At 40.7% G+C, this 22441-nt stretch overlaps 3 protein-coding genes across 5 annotated transcripts in view; 2 read left to right on the forward strand and 1 right to left on the reverse strand.

Annotated features, from left to right (window-relative positions):
- The first annotated feature begins 2048 nt into the window (after positions 1 to 2048).
- Positions 2049 to 11050, forward strand: plcxd1 (phosphatidylinositol-specific phospholipase C, X domain containing 1). Its single transcript, XM_047813827.1, has 7 exons — positions 2049 to 3305; positions 3388 to 3518; positions 3885 to 4027; positions 6918 to 7046; positions 7799 to 7954; positions 8665 to 8845; positions 8925 to 11050. The coding sequence occupies exons 2-7, from the start codon at positions 3395 to 3397 to the stop codon at positions 9167 to 9169; spliced, it is 978 nt and encodes a 325-aa protein (XP_047669783.1). The 5' UTR covers positions 2049 to 3305; positions 3388 to 3394; the 3' UTR covers positions 9170 to 11050.
- A 1214-nt stretch (positions 11051 to 12264) lies between these two features.
- Positions 12265 to 17862, forward strand: si:dkey-66a8.7 (PI-PLC X domain-containing protein 1). Of its 2 annotated transcripts, XM_027157383.2 has the most exons (7): positions 12265 to 12570; positions 13067 to 13181; positions 13448 to 13584; positions 15415 to 15543; positions 15678 to 15833; positions 15920 to 16100; positions 17153 to 17862. In XM_027157383.2, the coding sequence occupies exons 3-7, from the start codon at positions 13462 to 13464 to the stop codon at positions 17398 to 17400; spliced, it is 837 nt and encodes a 278-aa protein (XP_027013184.2). In that variant the 5' UTR covers positions 12265 to 12570; positions 13067 to 13181; positions 13448 to 13461; the 3' UTR covers positions 17401 to 17862. The 2 variants fall into 2 exon arrangements, with proteins under 2 accessions (XP_027013184.2, XP_027013183.2); XM_027157382.2 differs by lacking the exon at positions 13067 to 13181.
- Positions 17518 to 22441, reverse strand: part of gtpbp6 (GTP binding protein 6 (putative)) — a 9642-nt gene continuing 4718 nt past the window's right edge. For both annotated transcript variants that reach the window (XM_027157378.2, XM_027157379.2), the window contains exons 7-10: positions 21715 to 21923; positions 21483 to 21631; positions 21108 to 21260; positions 17518 to 17771 (exon numbers count right to left, since the gene is read on the reverse strand). In XM_027157378.2, the coding sequence (XP_027013179.1) occupies positions 17645 to 17771; positions 21108 to 21260; positions 21483 to 21631; positions 21715 to 21923 (638 nt within the window). In that variant the 3' untranslated portion in view covers positions 17518 to 17644. The remainder of the gene's footprint in view (positions 17772 to 21107; positions 21261 to 21482; positions 21632 to 21714; positions 21924 to 22441) is intronic.

Below are 22441 nucleotides of genomic sequence, written 5' to 3' on the forward strand. Positions count from 1 at the left end.
AGTGTAGGGGTAACATTAGTGTAGTGTAGGGGTAACATTAGTGTGGGGGTGACATTAGTATACTGTAGGGGTGACATTAGTATAGTGTAGGGGTAACATTAGTATAGTGTGGGGATAACATTAGTATAGTGTAGGGGTGACATTAGTATAGTGTAGGGGTGACATTGGTATAGTAAAGGGGTGACATTAGTATAGTGTAGGGGTGACATTAGTAAACTGTAGGGGTAACATTAATATAGTGTAGGGGTGACATTAGTATAGTGTAGGGGTGACAGTAGTATACCGTACTGTAAATGCACTAGTGTGGTGAATAGACATTATTCGATACTGTACTCTATTTTTACGTCAACCATTTATTTCTTTAAGGGTAATGTGTTAAGCTATATTAAATGAAATTTAGTTGGCAGCCTGATTTGGGTCATATTTAGGGGTTAAACTCTAGAAATAAGCTTTTTAATGACTTGTACCAAACGTCCGCGATTCTTCCTGATCTGCGTCGGGTTCTGGAACTTAACCTGGCGAATGTTCGAGGTTTTACTGTATATTATTAACTATTAACAGACCGTAAAAATCGTTAGTAATTGCTGTGGTATAAGAGGAATAAATCACTAAAGAAGATCTGTTCCCATCACCCCATCCAGCTGCAGATTATCTTCTGTACACCAGTCCAAGCCAATGTGTTATTCTTTACTTCAAAACAGTAATTACACCTTTACCGTGACTTAAAGCACTTAAAGTTACGTCTAAACTACAGATAGATTCGTGTTCTGTTGCTAACAGACGAGTAAACACAGAGCTACAGCATACGTTAGATTAGTGTACAGTACAGAAACACTAGAGCTATCATCAAGACCACATCACATCTTAAGGGTACTGAGTAAATACTCCATTATACCACGAAGCAAAGGATTTGTCTTTTTGGTTTGTCTCCTGTTTTGTATGTCACTGAAATTGTTTTGTTAAGTAAAGCAGGACAAAGTGACAGTGAGTAGCTTCATGAGAGCCATCGTAAGGAAATCCACTGAGGTCACTGGAGGGTCAGTCGATGCTTCGTGTACCTGGTCAACACCAACAAAATCAGAGAACATACATTAGACTCACGGGTATTTGAACGTCCCTGTGTTTGATACGTGTGCTTACATCACAACAATCGATTGAAAAAAGCTTTAAAAGATTACACCATGTAATGTGAATTGGTGTCATGGTTTCTATTTGATTTCTGTTAGTTAAATTCGGTGTCAGAAATAATGCTGACACACGACCTTAAAGGTGTGGTCTCCGTTGTTTGAGAAATGCTTCAGAAAACTGAGTCGGGCCGCCAAACAAAAAAAACCAAAACTAACGCGTAGCCAATGAGAAGAAAGGGGCGTGTCTTGTCAATATGGGCGGAGAGAGTGTTCAGTGCGCATGTGTGACGTTAGCAGAAAGCGGTTTTAACATTAACATGGAGGATAAAAACAAAGAAAGAAAGAGAAGAAAGACTTACGATAAGGCAAGAAGTAGGACGTGTTAATATAGGATCAGCTTTCCAGCGCTGGAGAGAACTGAAGGAGCAGGAAGTTGGCCACATATTCACAGGTTGGAGTTTCCCGAGTCAATAACTCCTGAGCTAAACGCTGTTACTACACAAATAACACCTCTTTACTATCGTAGTAATGTAGAGAGGCAGCTACAACCGCGTTTTGTGTAGTGACAGCGTTTAGCTCAGGAGTTATCGACTCGGGAAACTCCGACCTGTGAATATGTGGCCGACTTTACTTAAGACGCCGAGGCGCTTTTTTCCTTCTCGATAGGTGAGTAACGTTGGTTTTGCTTTGTTACACAGAACTAATATATGCCTTTGTCCTTTACATCATTATGCTTGTGTGTCATTTTTGCTTGTTTGTTTATCTACAATCGTATTGTTCTTCCCTTCAGCTATGATAAAGACACATTTCTTTCCAGTAGTTTCCTGGTTTACGTATGTGTGGGCGGAGCTATCGATACAGGGGTGGGACCCATTTGGGTTAGGAGGGTGTTTGTTTTGGTGATTTTATATGTCAACATTGGCTTTTAAACAATGGAGACCCCACCTTTAATGAGGTGCTACCAACATGGTATATTGTTTCTACCTTCAGTCAGAAACTTTTACTTTAAAATGTCAATATATTGGGATTTAACGTACCATAATTGAACCTTATAGTCCATTAGATATACTCTAAAGCTGAATTAAAAGTAACCCACATACAGCTTCTACAGTAAACACAATATGTAGTTTATAGAACCTGTATTTCTGAGAGCACACCAAAGAAACCCAGTCTTTCATAAGTACATGATTACTATTAAACTAAACATAGATACAAACCAGTAAACTACCCTTACAGACCATTAGGAACCAGACATGTCTAATGGATTGTAATGATTTTTGATGAAACAGAAGTGTTGTGGTTCAGGTGAGAGGGGAAAAGTCCAGCAGTTACTGCAGTGTGCAACAGACTGAGCTCAGCATTTTAGCGCACGCACGCACGCACGCACGCGCACACACGCGCACACACACTGCGAAACTCCGCCTTTATTCAAGCAGCCGGCTCAGAAACGCCGACACGTCTCCGTCCTCCAGCTCATATCTCTAACCTAACTGAAGCTCGGTGTTTGATGATGAAGGTCTTGGACTTTATTATAATCCTTATAGATGATTGATGTTAAACGGAAGCGATGGCAGGACGTCAGTTTTCACGGCGGCGCGACTGCAGCTTCCGGACTACCGCGTTACGAAACCCGAACTATTTGTATCGGAAATCCTGTGAACTTGATACTTGTCATGGCTAACACTTGTACCTGAACACTTCATTTCACATAGGACTATTTAAAATCCTCAAAATGAAGCAGGTTTGAATGAACCTGTCAGGCGGAACCCATCTCCACCCCCACCTCCACCTCCGGCACTTCCACCTCCGGCACTTCCACCTCCAGCGGCACCTCCACGTCCAGCACCTCCACCTTCAGCACCTCCAACTCTAGCAGCACCTCCAGCAGCACCTCCAACTCCAGCAGCATCTTCACCTCCAGCAGCAACTCCAACTCTAGCATCACCTCCACCTCTAGCAGCACCTCCAGCAGCACCTCCACCCCAGCATCGCTTCGACCTCCACCCCCAGCAGCACCTCCGCTCCTGTCACTTAACTGTATTTCCTGTTTTCCTGTTTCATTTCTAATCCCAGGATTATTCCTAATTCTAAAAAATCAGGAGTAATGTTTCTGGGGTTTATCTCCCGCCCCGCCATGTCCATTTGAATACCTTTATTTGAATGGACATTTGCCAGACGGTATGTCCTCGCTGCTCTTCCACACTAAATCATTTGGGATTTGAATCATTCCAGCACCTTATTAAATCACTTTAATTTACAGGTTCGACATGTCACGTGAAGCTTCATCACACAGAAGCCCGGTGTCGCTCGGAGGCCTTCCCATGGACGTCTGGATGGCTAGTCTGCCAGGTGAACTCTGGGACATCCCTTTATGGAATTTGGCCATTCCAGGTATCTAAATGATGATCTATGATGATTCATTTGAATGTTATTTTAATCGCCACCCAATTACGCATCACAATGACTAACATTCACACTGTGTACATTGCCATTGTATTTCTCAATAGACTTTTAACAGGGATAAATGGTTCACTAATGGGTGGTGGCACAGGCAGTGTCGGGTTGCGTTTGTGTTTATGTGCACCGTCAGCACCACTTTGTAGTCAGAGACAAGACTGATGTTAAACCATAGTGTACCTTACATCTAATGACATAAAGGCTTTATCTATCGATATATAATCTACAGGATGATTGTAATGCATTTCTGATATCATCCATACACTTCTGCTTTGTTTTGCTGTTGTTTTTTCCTCACAGGAAGTCATAATGCGATTACGTACTGTTTGGATATGAATAACCGATCTCCCATTGACCTCAAGCAGCCTGATATGCTCCAGAAGCTAGACAAGTACATGAAGCCCATCATACGACCGTTTGTTTACAAGTGGGCAATCACACAGGTAAAGATTTCCCTACAAGTTGTTCATCAGTGTTTACTCTCACCTGGATGTTGTAGAAGTGCTGCTACAGGACACACTCACAATGTGCTCATGCTGAACATCCTGTACACACACACACAGTACTGTTTATCATGTACAGCTGTGTAAGGGTAATTATTTTATTTATAATCCAACTATCAGGGAGTTCCATAATAAATCTGGTTCTTCACCAGGTTTCTTCCTCATGCCGCCTCTATTTTTTCCTCTATGCGGCTTCCTTTATCACAGCCTCCACAGATATCATCTGTGGAGGCTGTGATAATCTTTGCTCTCGGTCAACCAAACATTTATAATGCCACAGAAATGTGGTTGGACTTTTATTGATATCCATCTTAATCTGATCTCCATTAGCAACTTCATTCTAATGTTCTATTTCTAGTCATGATATTTTGTCCTCCGAAGCTCCGTGGCTTTAATTCTACACTTTCTCTGGAAGTGTACTGGAGCGATAAACAACATCTTTTCTCGGCTGATGATGTCAGCGGTGGAGATGCTGCTGTAAAACTTCACGCTACTAATCCTGTGGTTCTTCTGACCGATCACCTTTAACCTTTAACGTTTGAGGAAACGTTTCTACTCCTTCCCGTTCACTCGCTGAATGAGGATCCTTTGATGGAGGAAAATGATGTAAAACATATGATTTATCTTTCCGGGATTTTTCTATCGCTTGACGACGGTCCTAGAGACGTGTAGAATCGGCACTAAGGTGCATTAGAGATATTCTTAGTGGCCCAATACATTGGAAACACAACCAATTTATTTGTTTTTCCTTTAAGCTGTCATTCCAATTTATCCAATTTGTGGCTTAGTGGTTAGCACGTTTGCCTCACACCTTCCCGCCTCCGCCTTGTGTCTGTGGAGTTTGCTTGTTCTCCCCGTGCCTCGGGGGTTTCCTCCGGGTACTCTGGTTTCCTCCCCCGGTCCAAAGACATGCATGGTAGGTTGATTGGCATCTCTGGAAAATTGTCTGTAGTGTGTGAGTGTGCGTGTGAGTGAGAGTGTGTGTGTGCCCTGTGATGGGTTGGCACTCCGTCCAGGGTGTATCCTGCCTCGATGCCTGATGACGCCCGAGAAGTTCGGATTCGGAGAAGCGGTAGAAAATGAATGAATGAATGAATTTGTCCAATCTAATGGTTTAGAAGAAGAAGAAGAAGTAGCAGTGAGGTTTAAGGATCTTTGCTCGAGGGCTCAACGCTGACCTCAACCCCAAACCTCTGAGCAACAACTATAAAACTACCATAACCACTGACTTGACAAGTGTCCTGAGCCACAGGAGAGTCTTTACGATTACAGCAATGACACTTAGGTTCAAATCTACACTATACATGTAAGAGTGAAGACTGACTGACACACTCATATTTTTTCCCAGCGCTTAATAGCTGTTCCTAAACCTGGTTTTATGTCGTATGCATATTGGGGAGAATACGTAATATCCACCAACCTCGCAGGACAGCCACAAATGTCTCTGCTACATACATAAAATACTGTATGTTCATGAAAAAAACATCCTCATTACGTCAAGGTCACTTTGAAAACTGTTAGTGTTTAGCTGATTTCCAGATCAGTGATTAATTACAGTCATGTGTTTTTTTTTAATCAAAGGTCTATCGATAGAGGATCTTCATCCTTTAAGGTGACAGGAAGGACACATTATCACACAGTCTGATGGAGACTGTTATTAAGGGTTTAACTGGGATCTCGTACAGTATTATAAGCACGACTCTCCGGTCCAGAGTGTATAATGATTTTGCAGCGCTGCTTTCCATCTCCTCTTTTAATGATAACGTTCCGATTTCATACACAACAAACCGCTTTCCATGCAGTTCGCTTTCTCTTTTTAAACCTTAAATCAGCATTATTATAAAATACACATCGGCATTAAAAAGGCTTTAACAGCATTTCATCGAATTTGCTCCGAGCTGCACATTTTTGTTGTCGGATTTCGTTTACCTCGACGTTGACTGCAATCTCCTGAAAATATAAAACAATTAAAGGGAGCATGTTTGTGTTCAGTCTCTGACTTTGGCTAGATCAATCCACCCAGCAGGGATGAAATTGCCTTCTGCTGCTCAGCAGAAATCATCAGAGCATTGAGGAGTGTAGGTGCTTTTATTTATTTATTTATTTATTTATTTATTTATTTATTTTCTGATTTGAAGAAATGAAACGTAAAGCCGTATCTTGTATCCAGGTATAGAAAAGAAACTGACAAAGAAATACGATCTGTTTTACAAAGACGTGTCAAATACTGTGCTCTTAAATAAGTAGTATAGACCAAATAATTTCAGTGATCAGGATGAGTATTGTCTCTGACTTTATAGTCTCTTCATCTCCGTCGACAAACACTTTAATTACAGCTTTTAGATCCTTTCAGTGTTAATATTCAGGCCAATAATAATAATAATAATAATAATAATAATAATAATAATAATAATAATTAAACCAATCTTTGTATTAAATGTGAATTTTCCAAAAATGGATTGACAAGACTCAGTAATCATGCTTAAGTGCTGGTTGTTAATTTTTTTTATTCATATTCTCCACCCATCTCCATCTTTTAGTTTTTTCTTTTTGATTTCTCAAGAAAATATTTGACTATAGTGTTATTTAAACGATATTAAAGCTTAGATATCACTACGTCACCAGAACAGTGACAGACCTCCATCCAAGAAACGTGTTTTCCGCTTACCTGCCAGTCTGAGCGGTAAACATGCTACCGCCTGGATCAGCTAGGATCATTGTTGATTTATGAAGTGACGGCGTAATGTGTTTCCCTCTCGACGTCCCTGATCAGTCCCGTGTCACGCTCGTGTGCATTATTGATGGCCGTGCTTTACATTATTCACTGTAGGAGTGCAGCATGCGGGAACAGATGGACTGTGGTGTGAGGTACTGCGATCTCAGGATAGCGCATCGGCCCAACGACAACTCCTCTGATCTCTACTTCTACCATGGAGTCTACACCACTATCACTGTAGAGGTACGCTTTAGTGGTGGCTTGTTTGCTTCTCTATACTCCACTTGGAATATAGTAACTGTTTACACCACGACTAATTTTTTAGAATTTATAAACTCCAACTAGGCAAAACCAACGACGTCACGTCAACATGGCCACTGTCGCTGCCACTACAGGGCAAGGTTTTACAGCAGTATTGTACTTCAGATCAATCGACATAGACACATTAATGTAATGTATATTTTCAAAGTAAACCATCATAAAGTCATGATCGGTAATACTCTGTGGTAGGGCATGTTTTTGCCCCATCTTTTGTAACTTGAACAGGACGAATTTGGATTTTAGATGATTCCGATTTACCTCTAATGAGTTGACATGAACGCAGCATAAATTATAACTTTTATAGTTGTAAATAACAAAACATTCGATTTTTATCCCCGTCCTAAGTGTCAACATCAGTTCCAGGTGATATCAGTGAAACACTAAAAATGATCCACGAAAAGATCCAGGGGTGTGAAAACTCACGCAAGCCGCTTGATAGAAGACCAATCTTTGTATTAAATGGGAATTTTCTAACTAACATCAGTAATCCTGCTCGTTGTTAATTTTTTTATTCATATTTTCACATTTTAGTCATATTTTCTACACAGACATCTGACCAGGGGTGTGTGTGTGTGTGTGTGTGTGTGTGTGTGAATATTTATGCATGCATTCTGAGTTTTAGTGAACATTTGCCTGTGATAATTTACTACTTGTTTTTTGTTCATGTTTGACAGACTGTCCTGAAGGAAATCAGGACTTGGTTGGACGTGCATCCTAAGGAGATAGTCATCCTGTCCTTCAGTCATTTCCTGGGCCTGAGTCAGGAGCTCCACACACTCCTCATCTCCACCATAAAGTGTGTGTTCAACTCAAAGCTGTGTCCTAAAACGGTATGACCAGCATCACCATGACCATCTAACTTCATCTAACATCTAACTAGCATCAAGCACATATTAAAAAAAAAAAAAAACTCACAGGAAGTGACGGAAATCACGAGAAAAATGTAAACAGCGGAGTTAAACACACCAAGAGCATGGCATCATTAGGACACACGTGATGGAGATGCCAGGCTTCAGGAGGAGAAACAGTGCTTGATTACTGTGCTGATTAGACTCAGCTGTCGGCGTGAGCAGGAGGCGGAGCTTTTGGTATCTTTTGATGATGTGGATTAGTCTATAGATCAGAATCACATTATGTGTGATTCAAAACATTATATCACAGCACTGATGAATTCTTGCTGCTGATTGGTCAGAAGGTGTTGATTAAGAGTAACACAGGTTTATGTTAATGCAGTTAATCTATGTTATTATTTCTATAGCAACGGTCTGTTCACAGGGACGTGTACAGCGGCTAAAAGTTAAAAAAGAAAATGTAAATGTCGTTGCTAACATCGTAACATTAATGCAAAGAGAAAAAAGAATGTAATATGAATAAGAACAGGAACTAGCTTCACAAAATGAAACGTTCCTGTCATTCCTGTCATTGATTATTTTCCTGTAACACGGTTTAATGATGATACAGATAAAAGATGGAGAGTACTTGGAGACTCGCTGCTTGTTCTGAATATCATTATAAATAAACTGTAACATTTTCCCGTCAGGACGTGGTCACGCTGAGGAGTTTGTGGAGTTCAGGTCAGCAGGTGATCGTCTCGTACGAGCACAACTTAGCCAACTGCCACACAGAGCTGTGGACTCATATACCCTATTGGTGGGCTAACAAGTGTAAAGCCGAAGCGCTGATCGAGGAGTTCGAACGCAGGAAACAACATGGTCGTCCAGGTAACGCTCATCAGAATGCCTTCATCAATCACCCGAGAAATTTCAAATATTATATATATATATGTTTATAATTTTACAGGAGGCTTCTTCGTGACGGGGATCAATCTCACCGAGGACCTGAAGTACATCTGCTCCCATCCCACCGAGTCACTCAAGGACATGGTCATGTCGACGTATCCGATGCTGCTTGCCTGGGTCCGGGAGCAGAAACCTGGATCCTGCGCCGACTCGCTCAATATCATCGCTGCAGATTTCGTGACTGAGAGCGAGTTCATACGAACTGTTGTAGCACTGAACGAAAATCTGCTGAGTAAAAGCACATGAGGTTGTTGATGATGATGATGATGATGAAGGTGATAAAGATGATGCAGCTGTTGGTTTTGCACAATATTTGGCACATAGCACAGACGTTTACTTATTTTCTGAAATAGACATGTAGATATTCGCGGGGACTCTTTTAAATATGATTTCAGTTACGGGTAGGATCTTAACGCTATGCACTAATTGTTATGACTTGAATTTTTATTAATATTATTATTAATGACTTGTATGACTAATGTGCTGTCTTTATTCTAAAGTTTTACCTCTTTACCCTGGCAATAACCTTTAGTAGAGTTTTTAAAGCAGACGCTCAGAAAAGAAAGGGATTACCTTGTAGTTGCTTATTGACGAAGTGCGAACCTCAGGGCACGGTACTGGGTACGTTTAAAATGGAGCTGGGAAAGTTAATGTAATGGACCGTTAAAGACTTTTCTCAAACTTGATAGGTGATTCCAGGATTTGTGATTTACTTACCTCGCTTTACCTTCGAGCTGTTTGTGAACCCTGTGATCATGAGCAGAGATTTTGGCATTCATTCAAGTCACTGCCTCTGTTTTCACCTCACATATACCTACAGGCTCGGATAACAATGGCCGCGCTCCAGGGACACAGTTTTGTTCTGTTTGTCTTCATGTTTCAATTGTTTTAAGTAGGGCTGGATGATATGACAAAATAAGAAAACAATCGTGATCAAGTCTGTCACATTGTACTTTTCTGAGACATTGTAGCTACCCAGATATATATATATATATATATAAAATTACAAGCTAAAAATTTTATAGTTTTAAGCTGTTTAAATTTTTACACTTTTCCATTTACAGATATTTTTTCCTCTACTGCATTTTAAAGGATCAACAAATTACACATTCATAGGTTTATGGTTAATTGCAACAGGGCTGTTTTTTTCTGGAAGGAAGGAAACCTGTGATAGAAATAATGAGATACATATCTTATGTGGTAGAAATGGCCTGCCATGTGGCCTGTTATTTGTTTATTTAGTCATATCGCCCGATCCTAATCATCCAGGCCTGCTCGTGGTGTGAGCTTGGGAGTAGCCCTAGTACCATAAGTAAGGAATAAAACAAAGGGCCATGGAAAATAATCAAAATTGGGGTGGTTTTAATATCCTACCATAATAACAAAAACATATCAGCACCACTGTGTGAGCTGCTGCTATAGAAAATTATTCCGCACAGGATCCAATGACAAGCTATGGTACAGGTCTTACCCTTTTATTGTTTAGACTGCATGTTCCTCACAGACTGGTGTTTTCTATTTTTTTACTTCTCGCCTGAAACCATATCAGTGACCTACACAGTACTATATTGTTTCAATAACAGGAAGTAAGAGTCTCAGTATCTCAGGAGGAAGTGGGTTTTAGTCGGAAATGCAGATTAACACACGCATTAATTTACGCAAATATTAATTAATGCATTAATTTTTTTAAATGTCTTTATGATGAATTTGAAATTGTATAGAAAATCAGTCTGTATGATTATATCACATGACCAGGCACGTGGTTAACACAGAGCCACTTGTATGCAAATTACTGCCTGGTGGAATTGATGTCAATTTATATTACAGAGGATCAAGTTTACAGAGGAAAGCATTTGTATACAGCACAATCTCACACAATCCCATACACCACATTAAACTCAGCACAGCATGCGTGAAGAAAATCAGCCACACCACGTAATACAGTGTGTTTCAGCTCGAATTAAAATCATGCTGCATGACATTCCATCCAAAGCATGAAGGGAACGTCACAAACTCTAGAAAAAGACAAGTGTCTGAATTATTTTTATTTATTACTGTACACAATATTATGACCTGATGTTTAAGAAAAAAAATATCCAATAAAATATGTACAACAGTTTTACTCTACCAGTGTTGATTTCCTAGGGACTTGTATTTACTAGTATAATGTATATAGTAGTAAAGTATACTAGGGAATGTATTTACTAGTACAATGTGTGTACCATCCCCAGGTCATGATCTTGTATATCCTTGCACAACGATCTGATCTCCCCTTCACCCACAGCTCACAACCTTGGGGTAACCATGGACAATCAACTGTCCTTTTCCTCTCATGTTGCTAATGTGATTCGCTCATGTCGGTTTCTTCTCTACAACATTAGAAGGATTCGACCATTTTTGTCCACACAGGCTGCTCAGGTACTTGTTCAGTCTCTTGTCATTTCTAGACTGGATTACTGCAATGCACTGCTGGCAGGTCTACCTATGAACGCAATCCGTCCTCTGCAAATGATCCAAAATGCAGCTGCCCGCTTGTTTTCAACCTGCCAAAGTTCTCCATACCACCCCGCTACTGCGATCCCTCCACTGGCTTCCGGTAGCTGCACACATCTGATTCAAAACACTGATGCTGGCCTACAAAGCCAAAAATGGACCAGCTCCCTCTTACCTCAAAGCCCTCATCATTCCTCGCACTGCACCCCGCAACCTCCGATCTACCAGCACTGCTCGACTGGTTCCACCATCTCTCAGGGAAAGAGGCAAGTATACTACAAGACTCTTCTCTGTTCTGGCACCAAGGTGGTGGAATGAACTTCCCCTAGAGGTCCGGACAGCCGAGTCACTGGATATTTTCAAGCAGCGATTGAAGACCTACTTATTCAGGAAACACTAGCACTTCTTTCCTTATCTTTTGCATTAAAAAAAAAACACCTTTGACACTTTTTCATTATAACTTTGAACAAATGTTTTAAACTCATGGTATCTTAAGTATGTAACCTAGTGAGCAGCATTAATGTATTCAATGTTAGAGATTTAAGCACTTATGCACGTCGCTCTGGATAAGGGCGTCTGCCAAATGCTGTAAATGTAAATGTACCAGTAAAGTATACCAGGGAATGTATTTACTAGTACAATGTTTATACCAGTAAAGTATAGTAGGGAATGTATTTACTAGTACAATGTTTATACCATAAAGTATATGTATTTACTACAATGTGTATACCGGCAAAGTATACTAAGGAACGTATTTCTATATTTCGATGCTCTATAATCATTTTAGAGATGATTGTCCTGTCTAACAGCTGTGTAGTCAATAACCACTCACTTCCTCTTGGTGTGTACACATTTGTGTGTTATCACATACACATGCTTAGGTTGTGCACTGTTATGGGGGAGTGCACAAACTTTTGCAACCAGGAAATGCAGTCTTTCCGTCTTTAAAACACTTTAACTTAAAACACGTTAAGTTGATTCTAATCCGCTTCCGGGACACTTTTCAAAGCTGTTACGTTTTAAACTCCTGTATAAATGACGACTTAACGAAAAAATGGCACCAATCTTGGAAAGCGACGGGAACAACGAGGAGTGGATGAAAAATTTACCCGAACAACTGTGGGACATTCCTTTAACCAGCCTCACCATACCAGGTGAGACATTGACAAACTTTGACTTTATTAACTATATTTTTAATACGGTAATAAAACTGTCGAGGATGCAACGCAATCACGGCGAGCGATTATATGTTAAATGTAAAATAATGACCTGTCCAATATGGCGAACGCTCTAACACATCTGCTGTGTAAAGTCGGCGCGTCCGCCATATTGGAAAGGTCATTATTCAGCTGTAGGCCAGTATAATTCTATGGAGCGATGTAGGTTTGATCCCCCCAAATGTAAGAATATTTATAGTCCTGTGAACAAAAAGTACAGTGAAATATTGTTTTGAATGTCATTACATATTCAAAGAGCAAAGTGACATATAAGAATAATTATGTTGTTTTAGAGGTATGAATTGTCCTGAATCATGATGTTTGGAAAAAACAAAGCTGATCCTAATACATTCAGATGACACTTGTGCTACTTCTAACCTATATTTTTATTTTTATTTTTGGTAGATGTAGTATACATTAATGTATTTCACAGGTGACAAATGTAAGTCTCATTCCTGGAGACATGAATGCAGTGGTATGTGACAAATATTTGGAAGGTTGAGCAACCACAAGAAGACCTACCAGTTTGGACAAAGAGCATTTCTTCGGTTCATTCTTCTGTTTTGTTCATTTAAATTTAACACACAGATGATAATGATGATGATGATGATAATAATAATAATAATAATAATAATAATAATAATAATAATAATAATAATAAACATATCCTAAGTTTTAACCTTATATAATATCTATACAGTATGTATAATAATGAACTTCTTATAAACAGTATGTTCTGACATTAATATAATTATTTGCTATTATGTAAATTACATTGTAACATACTATAAGAAATTGACTCTCATCTACACAGGAAGTCATGATGCCATGAGCTACTGTCTGGATATCAGCTCTCCACTCCTCAGATCTGAGTCTGATTCCTTTAGACTCCTGGACAGAGTTTTCTACTGCTTTACCCGCCCCCTCATTTTTAAATGGGCTACTACCCAGGCATGTATACCCCACATTCAGCACATACACAAACAAGTCAGCATGTTTACATTTTTTTTTAGCAGGTTTATCTCATTTGGCATGTTTTCAGGATAGTCACACCTGATGCAACATGTTTACACCTCATTCAGCATTTGTATATTTGATTCAGTGTATTTTCAGCATGTTTACACTTGTTTTTAGCATGTTTACACTAGATTCAGATTGTATGCAATTGATTCACCATGTTTACACCCCATTCAGCATTTTCTTTTTACATAAGATCTTTTTACTTAAGGTCAGCATGTTTACACCAGATTCAGCATGTTTATACCCAATTAATTTTGTATGTAACTGATTCAGCATGTTTACACCAGATTCAGCATGTTTACACTTGATTCAGCATGTTTACACCTGATTCGGCATGTTTATATCCAATTAATTTTGTATGTAACTAATTCAACATGTTTGTATCCAATTAATTTTGTATGTAAATAATTCACGATGTTTACACCTGATTCAGTATGTTTACACCTGATCCAACATGTTTACACCAGATTCAGCATGTTTACACCTGATATAACATTTTTACACCTGATCCAACATGTTTACACCTGATTCAGTATGTTTACACCTGATTCAGTATGTTTACACCTGATCCAACATGTTTACACCTGATCCAACATGTTTACACCTGATCCAACATGTTTACACCAGATTCAGCATGTTTACACCAAATTCAGCATGTTTACACCTGATCCAACATGTTTACACCTGATCCAACATGTTTACACCTGATCCAACATGTTTACACCTGATCCAACATGTTTACACCAGATTCAGCATGTTTACACCAAATTCAGCATGTTTACACCTGATCCAACATGTTTACACCTGATCCAACATGTTTACACCTGATCCAACATGTTTACACCTGATCCAACATGTTTACACCAGATTCAGCATGTTTACACCAAATTCAGCATGTTTACACCTGATTCAACATGTTTACACCTGATTCAGTATGTTTACACAAGATTCAGCATGTTTCCACCAGATTCAGCATGTTTACACCAGATTTAGCATGTTTACACCTGATTCAACATGTTTACACCAGATTCAACATGTTTACACTAGATTCAGCATGTTTACACCTGATCCAACATGTTTACACAAGATCCAACATGTTCTTCACTCCATTTACACCTGACTCAAGGCATATACTCTCAGTTTAGTACATTTACATTGATTCAGCACATCAGCATTCACATCTCATTATTATTTGTTGATTTCCAGACCATTTCATGGGGCTAAACGATGAATTATTATACATAATGTTCAGTGGTATGGCCTACAAGTCGACTCTAAATAACTCCATATGACTTTTGTGAGTTGCCTCGTAAGGAAAAAGGGAATGACTATTATGGTAAATTCAGGGTCAGAAACATACGAACACTCATTCACTCATTTTCTACCGATTATCCGAACTTCTCGGGGGGAGGAAACCGGAGTACCCGGAGGAAACCCCCGAGGCACGGGGAGAACATGCAAACTCCACACACACAAGGTGGAGGCGGGAATCAAACTTCGACCCTGGAGGTGTAAGGCGAACGTGATAACCACTAAGCCACCGTGCCCCCCCCCCCCCCGAACAGAAATCTGAAATAAAGAAACTACCCACAATGTTTAAAGTGCTATAATACTAATAAAATTTGTAGACGTGTTTATAATAATGTGATAATTACAGGTATAGCTAAACCTTTAAACGTAAAAAATGGACCCTTGTCAGACAGCTCAATGAATTTGAGCCTCCTTTTAAAATTAACAAAATTCCTGTTGTTTTTCCAACAGGTAAAAAATATCGTGCAGCAACTGCAAGCCGGGGTCCGATATTTTGACCTTCGAATTGCCCACAAACAGAACGACATGTCACATGACCTTTACTTCACTCATGTGATCTACACCCAAGTCACAGTCTTGGTAATTCTATAGTGTCTTGTTTATCGGTCTTTATTTTGAAATACTTTAGTTAAAGAAAAAAAAATGAATATAAAACAATTAAATCTAATATTTTTTTCTATTTAATAAGAAAATTTGATCTGATATTTTAACAGGACACTCTGAACACTGTGGCCACATGGCTCTCAGCACATCCCAAAGAGATCATCATCCTCTCATGTAGTCATTTTGAAGGTTTGAGTGAAAAACTGCACGAGGAATTTATTTATTCCCTGAAGAAGATCTTCGGCTCGAAACTGTGCCCTTCGAAGGTAATTTGAACATTAGACTCAGAGGAAGTGAAAAGAAGGATTCTTTTTCTCTCAGATTGTCAGTGTTCTTTGCTTGTCTCGTCCAGGCTGACGTGACTTTACGAGGCTTGTGGACGTCAGGGTATCAGGTGGTGCTGTCGTATGAGGATCAGGCAGCTGCACGTCATAAAGAGCTCTGGCCTGAAATCCCGTACTGGTGGGCAAACACGGCCAGCGCCGAGGAACTCATCCATTATCTCGACTCGCAGAAACATCTCGGCCGTCCAGGTGACGTGTTTGTCTTACAACAAAGCAGTTTAATGATGCGAACATTTCTTTTTTATTAAAGCAATACTCTGTACTTTTTATGCATTTATAGTTACATGTAAGTGCTGACACTGGAGACTCCTTACATACGTTAAATAAACATCTCTTCAGTGTAAGGAAATTTCACCATGGCAACAATTTGGCACATTTTCCGAGTCTCTACGAATGAGCCGTTACTATAGAAACGATAACATATAGAAGTGAGAGAATTGATCAAAACCTTCTGACCAATCAGAATTCAGAAGCACTCTGGTATAAAAGACTTACAAACACATTCACACATTTAAAGCTGCAGCCAGTGACGATTTTGGGTAATAAATGAAATTTCCCCTCAAATTTAGGTAGCTTAAAAAAATGTAAGACATTCTAGTATTTGTGATGTCATAAGCAGTAAGTCAACTAAATAAATAAATAAATAAATAAACAAACAAACCCCCACACACAAACAGTTGCTGAATGCAGACCATTTCATACTGTTCTCAGACCAAGTTTTAAACAGATTGTCTACATTAATATTTATTTCTAATACTAAACGTCTTAATATACGTCACCCATATGAGGATGAGGTTCCTCTTTGAGTCTGGTTCCTCTCAAGGTTGATAGATTTTTCCATATTTCCAGGTACAATTCCAGTTGTGCTTGTTAACTCCACACCAGACCTGTGCAAGAACCCTGTCACTTTTTTCCTGCTTAAAAATCGCTCACTATGCCTTTAGCCTCAGCTAACACACCATTTTTGTTTTTCACTTTTAGAAAGAAATTTTAAATGAAATTTTATATCTGCTTTGTGACGCTGTTCGTCGTTAGAAGCGTTCTATAGACAAATTAGCAAATTGTGCTAATAATGTGAAGCTATTTTCAGACCTAATGAGTTTGCATTAAAAAATCTTCTTGAACTCGAGGGTTGTGGAAAGTGCTAAAATAATAATTTACATGTTATTACTAATTAGTCAGTGATAGAAAACGATTAAATCTCAAAATTAAAAAAAGTTTTCTCTCTCCTTCGTGTACAGACGGCTTCTTCGTGGCAGGTCTGAACTTAACCGCAGATCGATGCTTTATCGCCTCAAACCCGCACGTCTCCCTGCGGACCGTAACCCTGGAGCAGTGGGAGTGTGTGAGGAGATGGCTGGAGGAGCAGAAACCTGGCGCCGCCTCGACGAGCCTCAACATCATCGCAGGAGATTTTGTAGGGTTGATTCCACTCTGCTCCGTTATTATCGCTCTAAATAAACTACTGCTGAAACACAGAGACACCTAAACCTGGATGTTTAAAGGGTTCTCAGATAAAGGAGTTTCACGCTGTAGACGGAGCAGATGACTGGACGTTCTACTAAAACTAATCAACCATCTGAGATGAACAGAAACAGACTCGGGGTGCAATTTTGTACAATTTTATTTCCTTTATTTTTATACAATATATTTAACACTGTGTGAAGTGTTTTAAAATGCTTTCATGTATAAATATTTACTCAGGTATGTTTACAGTCAGTAACCGTGTGTCGCTACGTGACCGGGAACAGCTTCTTGTAGCGTCCGTATGCTGCGGCACTGATCACAACCTTGACGTTGGCGGTACAGTCGTCATCTCCGTCGTGCACTTCCTGTACCGTAGCTTCCTTATACAGCCACCTGCACACACACACGCACACGCACTTACAGTACGATAGTAGAAGTATGATAATGAGTTGGACATTAATAAAGAAATTTTCTTAATTCCAAACAATCGTCTTCATTCAAACGATTCCTTGATTTGACTCCACACGATTCCTCGATTCCTACCTCATTTACCCCACTCACATCTTAAGTCCAACATTTTCCGATTTTTATACCAATTATTAGCGATCACTCACTCTCACTCATTTTCTACCGCTTGATCCGAACTACCTCGGGTCACGGGGAGCCTGTGTCTATCTCAGGTGTCATCGGGCATCGAGGCAGGATACACCCTGGACGGAGTGCCAACCCATCACAGGGCACACACACACTCTCATTCACTCACACACACGCACACTACGGACACTTTTCCAGAGATGCCAATCAACCTACCATCCATGTCTTTGGACCGGGGGAGGAAACCGGAGTACCCAGAGGAAACCCCCGAGGCACGGGGAGAACATGCAAACTCCACACACACAAGGCAGAGGCAGGAATCGAACCCCGACCCTGGAGGCATGAGGCGAACGTGCTAACCGCTAAGACACCGTGCCCCCCCGATCTACATCATTTGTGTTTAATTTGTTAGATTTAATATTTTGAAACAAAGCAGCTTCATCTCCCACAATCCACCACAGTATCGAGTGCGATACATGGACTGACCACGAACTACATCAGCCATAAAGTGATTTGTCTCAGGCTGAGGGCAGATCTGTAAACATGTTGACACACTGTCCACTTTATTAGGAACACTTGTACATTCTTGAAGTTATCTGATCAGCCAATCAGGTGGAAGCAGCACAATGCATACGATGATGTAGCTGCCGGTTCAGTGAACATAAACTGTGGCACGGTTGTTGTTTAGAAACTGCTAAAATCCACACGATTGGCTGAATGAATCAGAAGGTGTTCCTAATAAAGTGGACGGCGAGTGTATGATGCAAAAACAAACCTCCAGTTGTTGAAGATTAGATCATTACAGATGTGAGAGAAAGTCTGTCCTTATGGACTTTCCACGATGGAGCATCATGTTCATCTCTACACCATCTGTGCTACACTACTATAAGTGAAAGTAAATAATCCTGTATAAAGGAATAAAAGATGAAGTTTACATTTAGTGCCTTGACTAAAGACCTACATGGTGGTGGGAGTGAGTTCGCGGTCGAACGTCGGCTGTGACTGTGAGGAGCTGTCGCAGAGAATGAACAGAGTACGAACGATGATCTGCTCCTGTTTATCATTTATGGAAAACGGTGTACATGTACGTGGTTCTTTGTCTCCTCGGTAGGCTGCTAGATGCCAGAGAGAGAGGAGAAGAGAGCGCCGGATTTCCCCTGAGCTGAAATCGAGCCGAACGGCGGGACGCTGTGTGTAATTTAATTCGTATCGATTGTTGTGTGGGCTTCAAAGTGCAGAAAGACACAGCACTAAGAAGCGAGTGTTAATCAAACACCACCTCTTTGCATCACCGACAGTCACACACACACACACACACACACACACAGACACATACACACACACAGACAGTCACACACACAAACAAACACACAATCACACACACTCAAACACCAACTCTTTGCATTACTGACAGTCACACACACACACACACACAGACAGTCACACACACACACAGACACAATCACACACACAGACAGTCACACACACAATCACACACACACGCACACAGTCACACACACTCAAACACCACCTCTTTGCATCACTGACAGTCACACACAATCTCTCATACACACAGTCGCACACAATCTCACACACAGACAGACACACACAGACACACACAATCACACACAGTCACACACGCGCACACAGTCACACACACACACACTCAAACAACACCTCTTTGCATCTGCATCCTCAACGGTTATTACAATGAAATGTGTTTTTTTTCACACAAAAGTTTATAACCAGTGGTAGGTGGGAGCTCCAGTGGTTCAGACTCTGTTGTGAGTTCGAATCCCAGGTCCACCAGGCTGCCACTGCTGGGCTCCTAAACAAGGCCCTTAACACTCCGTTGCATAAAATCAAGTCAAGTCGTGTGTGAGATCAAATGAGATAAAATGTAAGTCGTTCTGGATAAAGGACATCAGTCAAAGGACATGAATGTTACCCCGAGTTGTAAAAGCCTTGACTGTGGTCTGATGTGTATAGTGCAGATATATATCAGTGTGTATGTGCAATCTGATGTGTGTGTGTGCAGATATATATCAGTGTGTATGTGCAATCTAATGTGTGTGTGCAGATATATATCAGTGTGTATGTGCAATCTGATGTGTGTGTGTGCAGATATATATCAGTGTGTATGTGCAATCTGATGTGTGTGTGTGCAGATATATATCAGTGTGTATGTGCAATCTAATGTGTGTGTGCAGATATATATCAGTGTGTATGTGCAATCTAATGTGTGTGCAGATATATATCAGTGTGTATGTGCAATCTAATGTGTGTGCAGATATATATCAGTGTGTATGTGCAATCTAATGTGTGTGTGCAGATATATATCAGTGTGTATGTGCAATCTGATGTGTGTGTGTGCAGATATATATCAGTGTGTATGTGCAATCTAATGTGTGTGTGCAGATATATATCAGTGTGTATGTGCAATCTGATGTGTGTGTGTGCAGATATATATCAGTGTGTATGTGCAATCTAATGTGTGTGTGCAGATATATATCAGTGTGTATGTGCAATCTAATGTGTGTGTGCAGATATATATCAGTGTGTATGTGCAATCTAATGTGTGTGTGACACAATCACACACACACTTACAGTCACACACACACACACACAATCACACACACAAACACTTACAGTCACACAATCACACACACTGACAGTCACACTGACAGTCACACACAATCACACACACAGTCACACACACTGACAGTCACACACAATCACACACACAGTCACACACACTGACAGTCACACACAATCACACACACACACAGTCACACACAATCACACACACAGTCACACACACAGTCACACACACTGACAGTCACACACAATCACACACACACAGTCACACACAATCACACACACACAGTCACACACACACTGACATTCACACATAATCACACACACACAGTGTCACACACACACACACACACACACACACACACAAAGTCACACACACAGTCACACACCCAGTCACACACCCAGTCACACACAGTCACACACAGTCACACACAGTCACACACAGTCACACACCCACACACACCCACACAGACATACACACATACACACATACACACACACACACTCGCTTTACCCCCTCGTCGACTCTTCACTTACCCTAACTGAGGGCTTTTGAGGTCCACTTTCAGAATCCTGGTTTGTTTCCCAGTGGACTTCATGATGGATTCTTCAGTTCTGTGCTTTAACTGGTCCAGTCCCAGCTCGTTCAGCGCCGAGATCGCCACAGCCTCAGGATCAGGTGACTCGTAGCTGGAAGGTCGGGAACACAAAGTTTATACCGCTGTAGAGTCCTGGATATCGGGATGTGTTGAAGATGAAAGGTTTATATTAATGCACTCGCTATTAATATCGTTTCCATAGTAACAGCTCACAAAGTTGTACGGCAGACACTTGACTTAAACAGACGTGTAATCGTCGATACGGTGAAGGTGACATTAAAAAGAAGTGAACCAATAAAAGATGAGCCCTGACCCTTCAAGGAGGTCGATCTTGTTGTGCACCTCGATGATGGAGCTCATGAGCCTTTCAGGGATCTGAAGGTTCTTTAACACGTTAAGCACGTTTACTTTTTGATTCACGGTCTCCGGATGACTGATGTCCCTCACGTGAACAATGAGATCCTGATTACAAAGAGAAGAGAGGACGTCAGAGATGTCATGGCGTATGGACGGATTTTATCTCTTACGGTTCAGAAGGTACGTACAGAATGAGCCACGTCCTCCAGCGTGGCTGAGAACGAGTCGATGAGTCGGTGAGGCAGCTGAGAGAGAAAGCCGATGGTGTCCACGTACAGCACGCTCATGCGACTGGGCAGCCGACCTTCGTGGACCGTCACGTCCAGAGTGGCGAAGAGCTGATCTTTGGGCTGGAGAGCAACGTCACCCGTCAGAGCTTTGATTAGCGTGGTCTTACCTGAGGAGACAAACCGAGCGGTGCTCATGATCTGTTCTGGAGTTCTGGATTCTGATTGGTCACAGAATGTGCCATGAGGAAGATTCAGCAAACAGACAGGAAAATATTCTCTGGTCTAACGAGGATCATTTTGTTTTGGTACAAAGGGTTAAGTTTGCTGGGAACTGCTCATCACCCTGAGAACTCCATCCTCACGGTGAAGCCTGGTTGTGGTTGCATCATGTTCAGAGTTAATCTGGAGCTCTTTAACGCTTCTTTAGCTGGACACCGATGTTTTGTGGCCCTTAAGCAGAGTTATATTTATGTTGGCTTTGTAGAAGCCAACATTCTGATTTCCATTATAAGCTTATTATTATTATTATTATTATACTTAGCCAAAAATATATCAAGAGTAACTCCTCCTAGGGCTTTCGAGCCACATGCACCAAATTCGGATATGTCATAGACCCTCGTCTGAAGTTTGTTGCTTCTATTTTTCTAAGCGATCGGAATTCCGGCATTCCCGGTACGGAAGCTCA

This window comes from Tachysurus fulvidraco, chromosome 5 (assembly GCF_022655615.1).
Source record: "Tachysurus fulvidraco isolate hzauxx_2018 chromosome 5, HZAU_PFXX_2.0, whole genome shotgun sequence".
NCBI classification, from domain to species: Eukaryota; Metazoa; Chordata; class Actinopteri; order Siluriformes; family Bagridae; genus Tachysurus; species Tachysurus fulvidraco.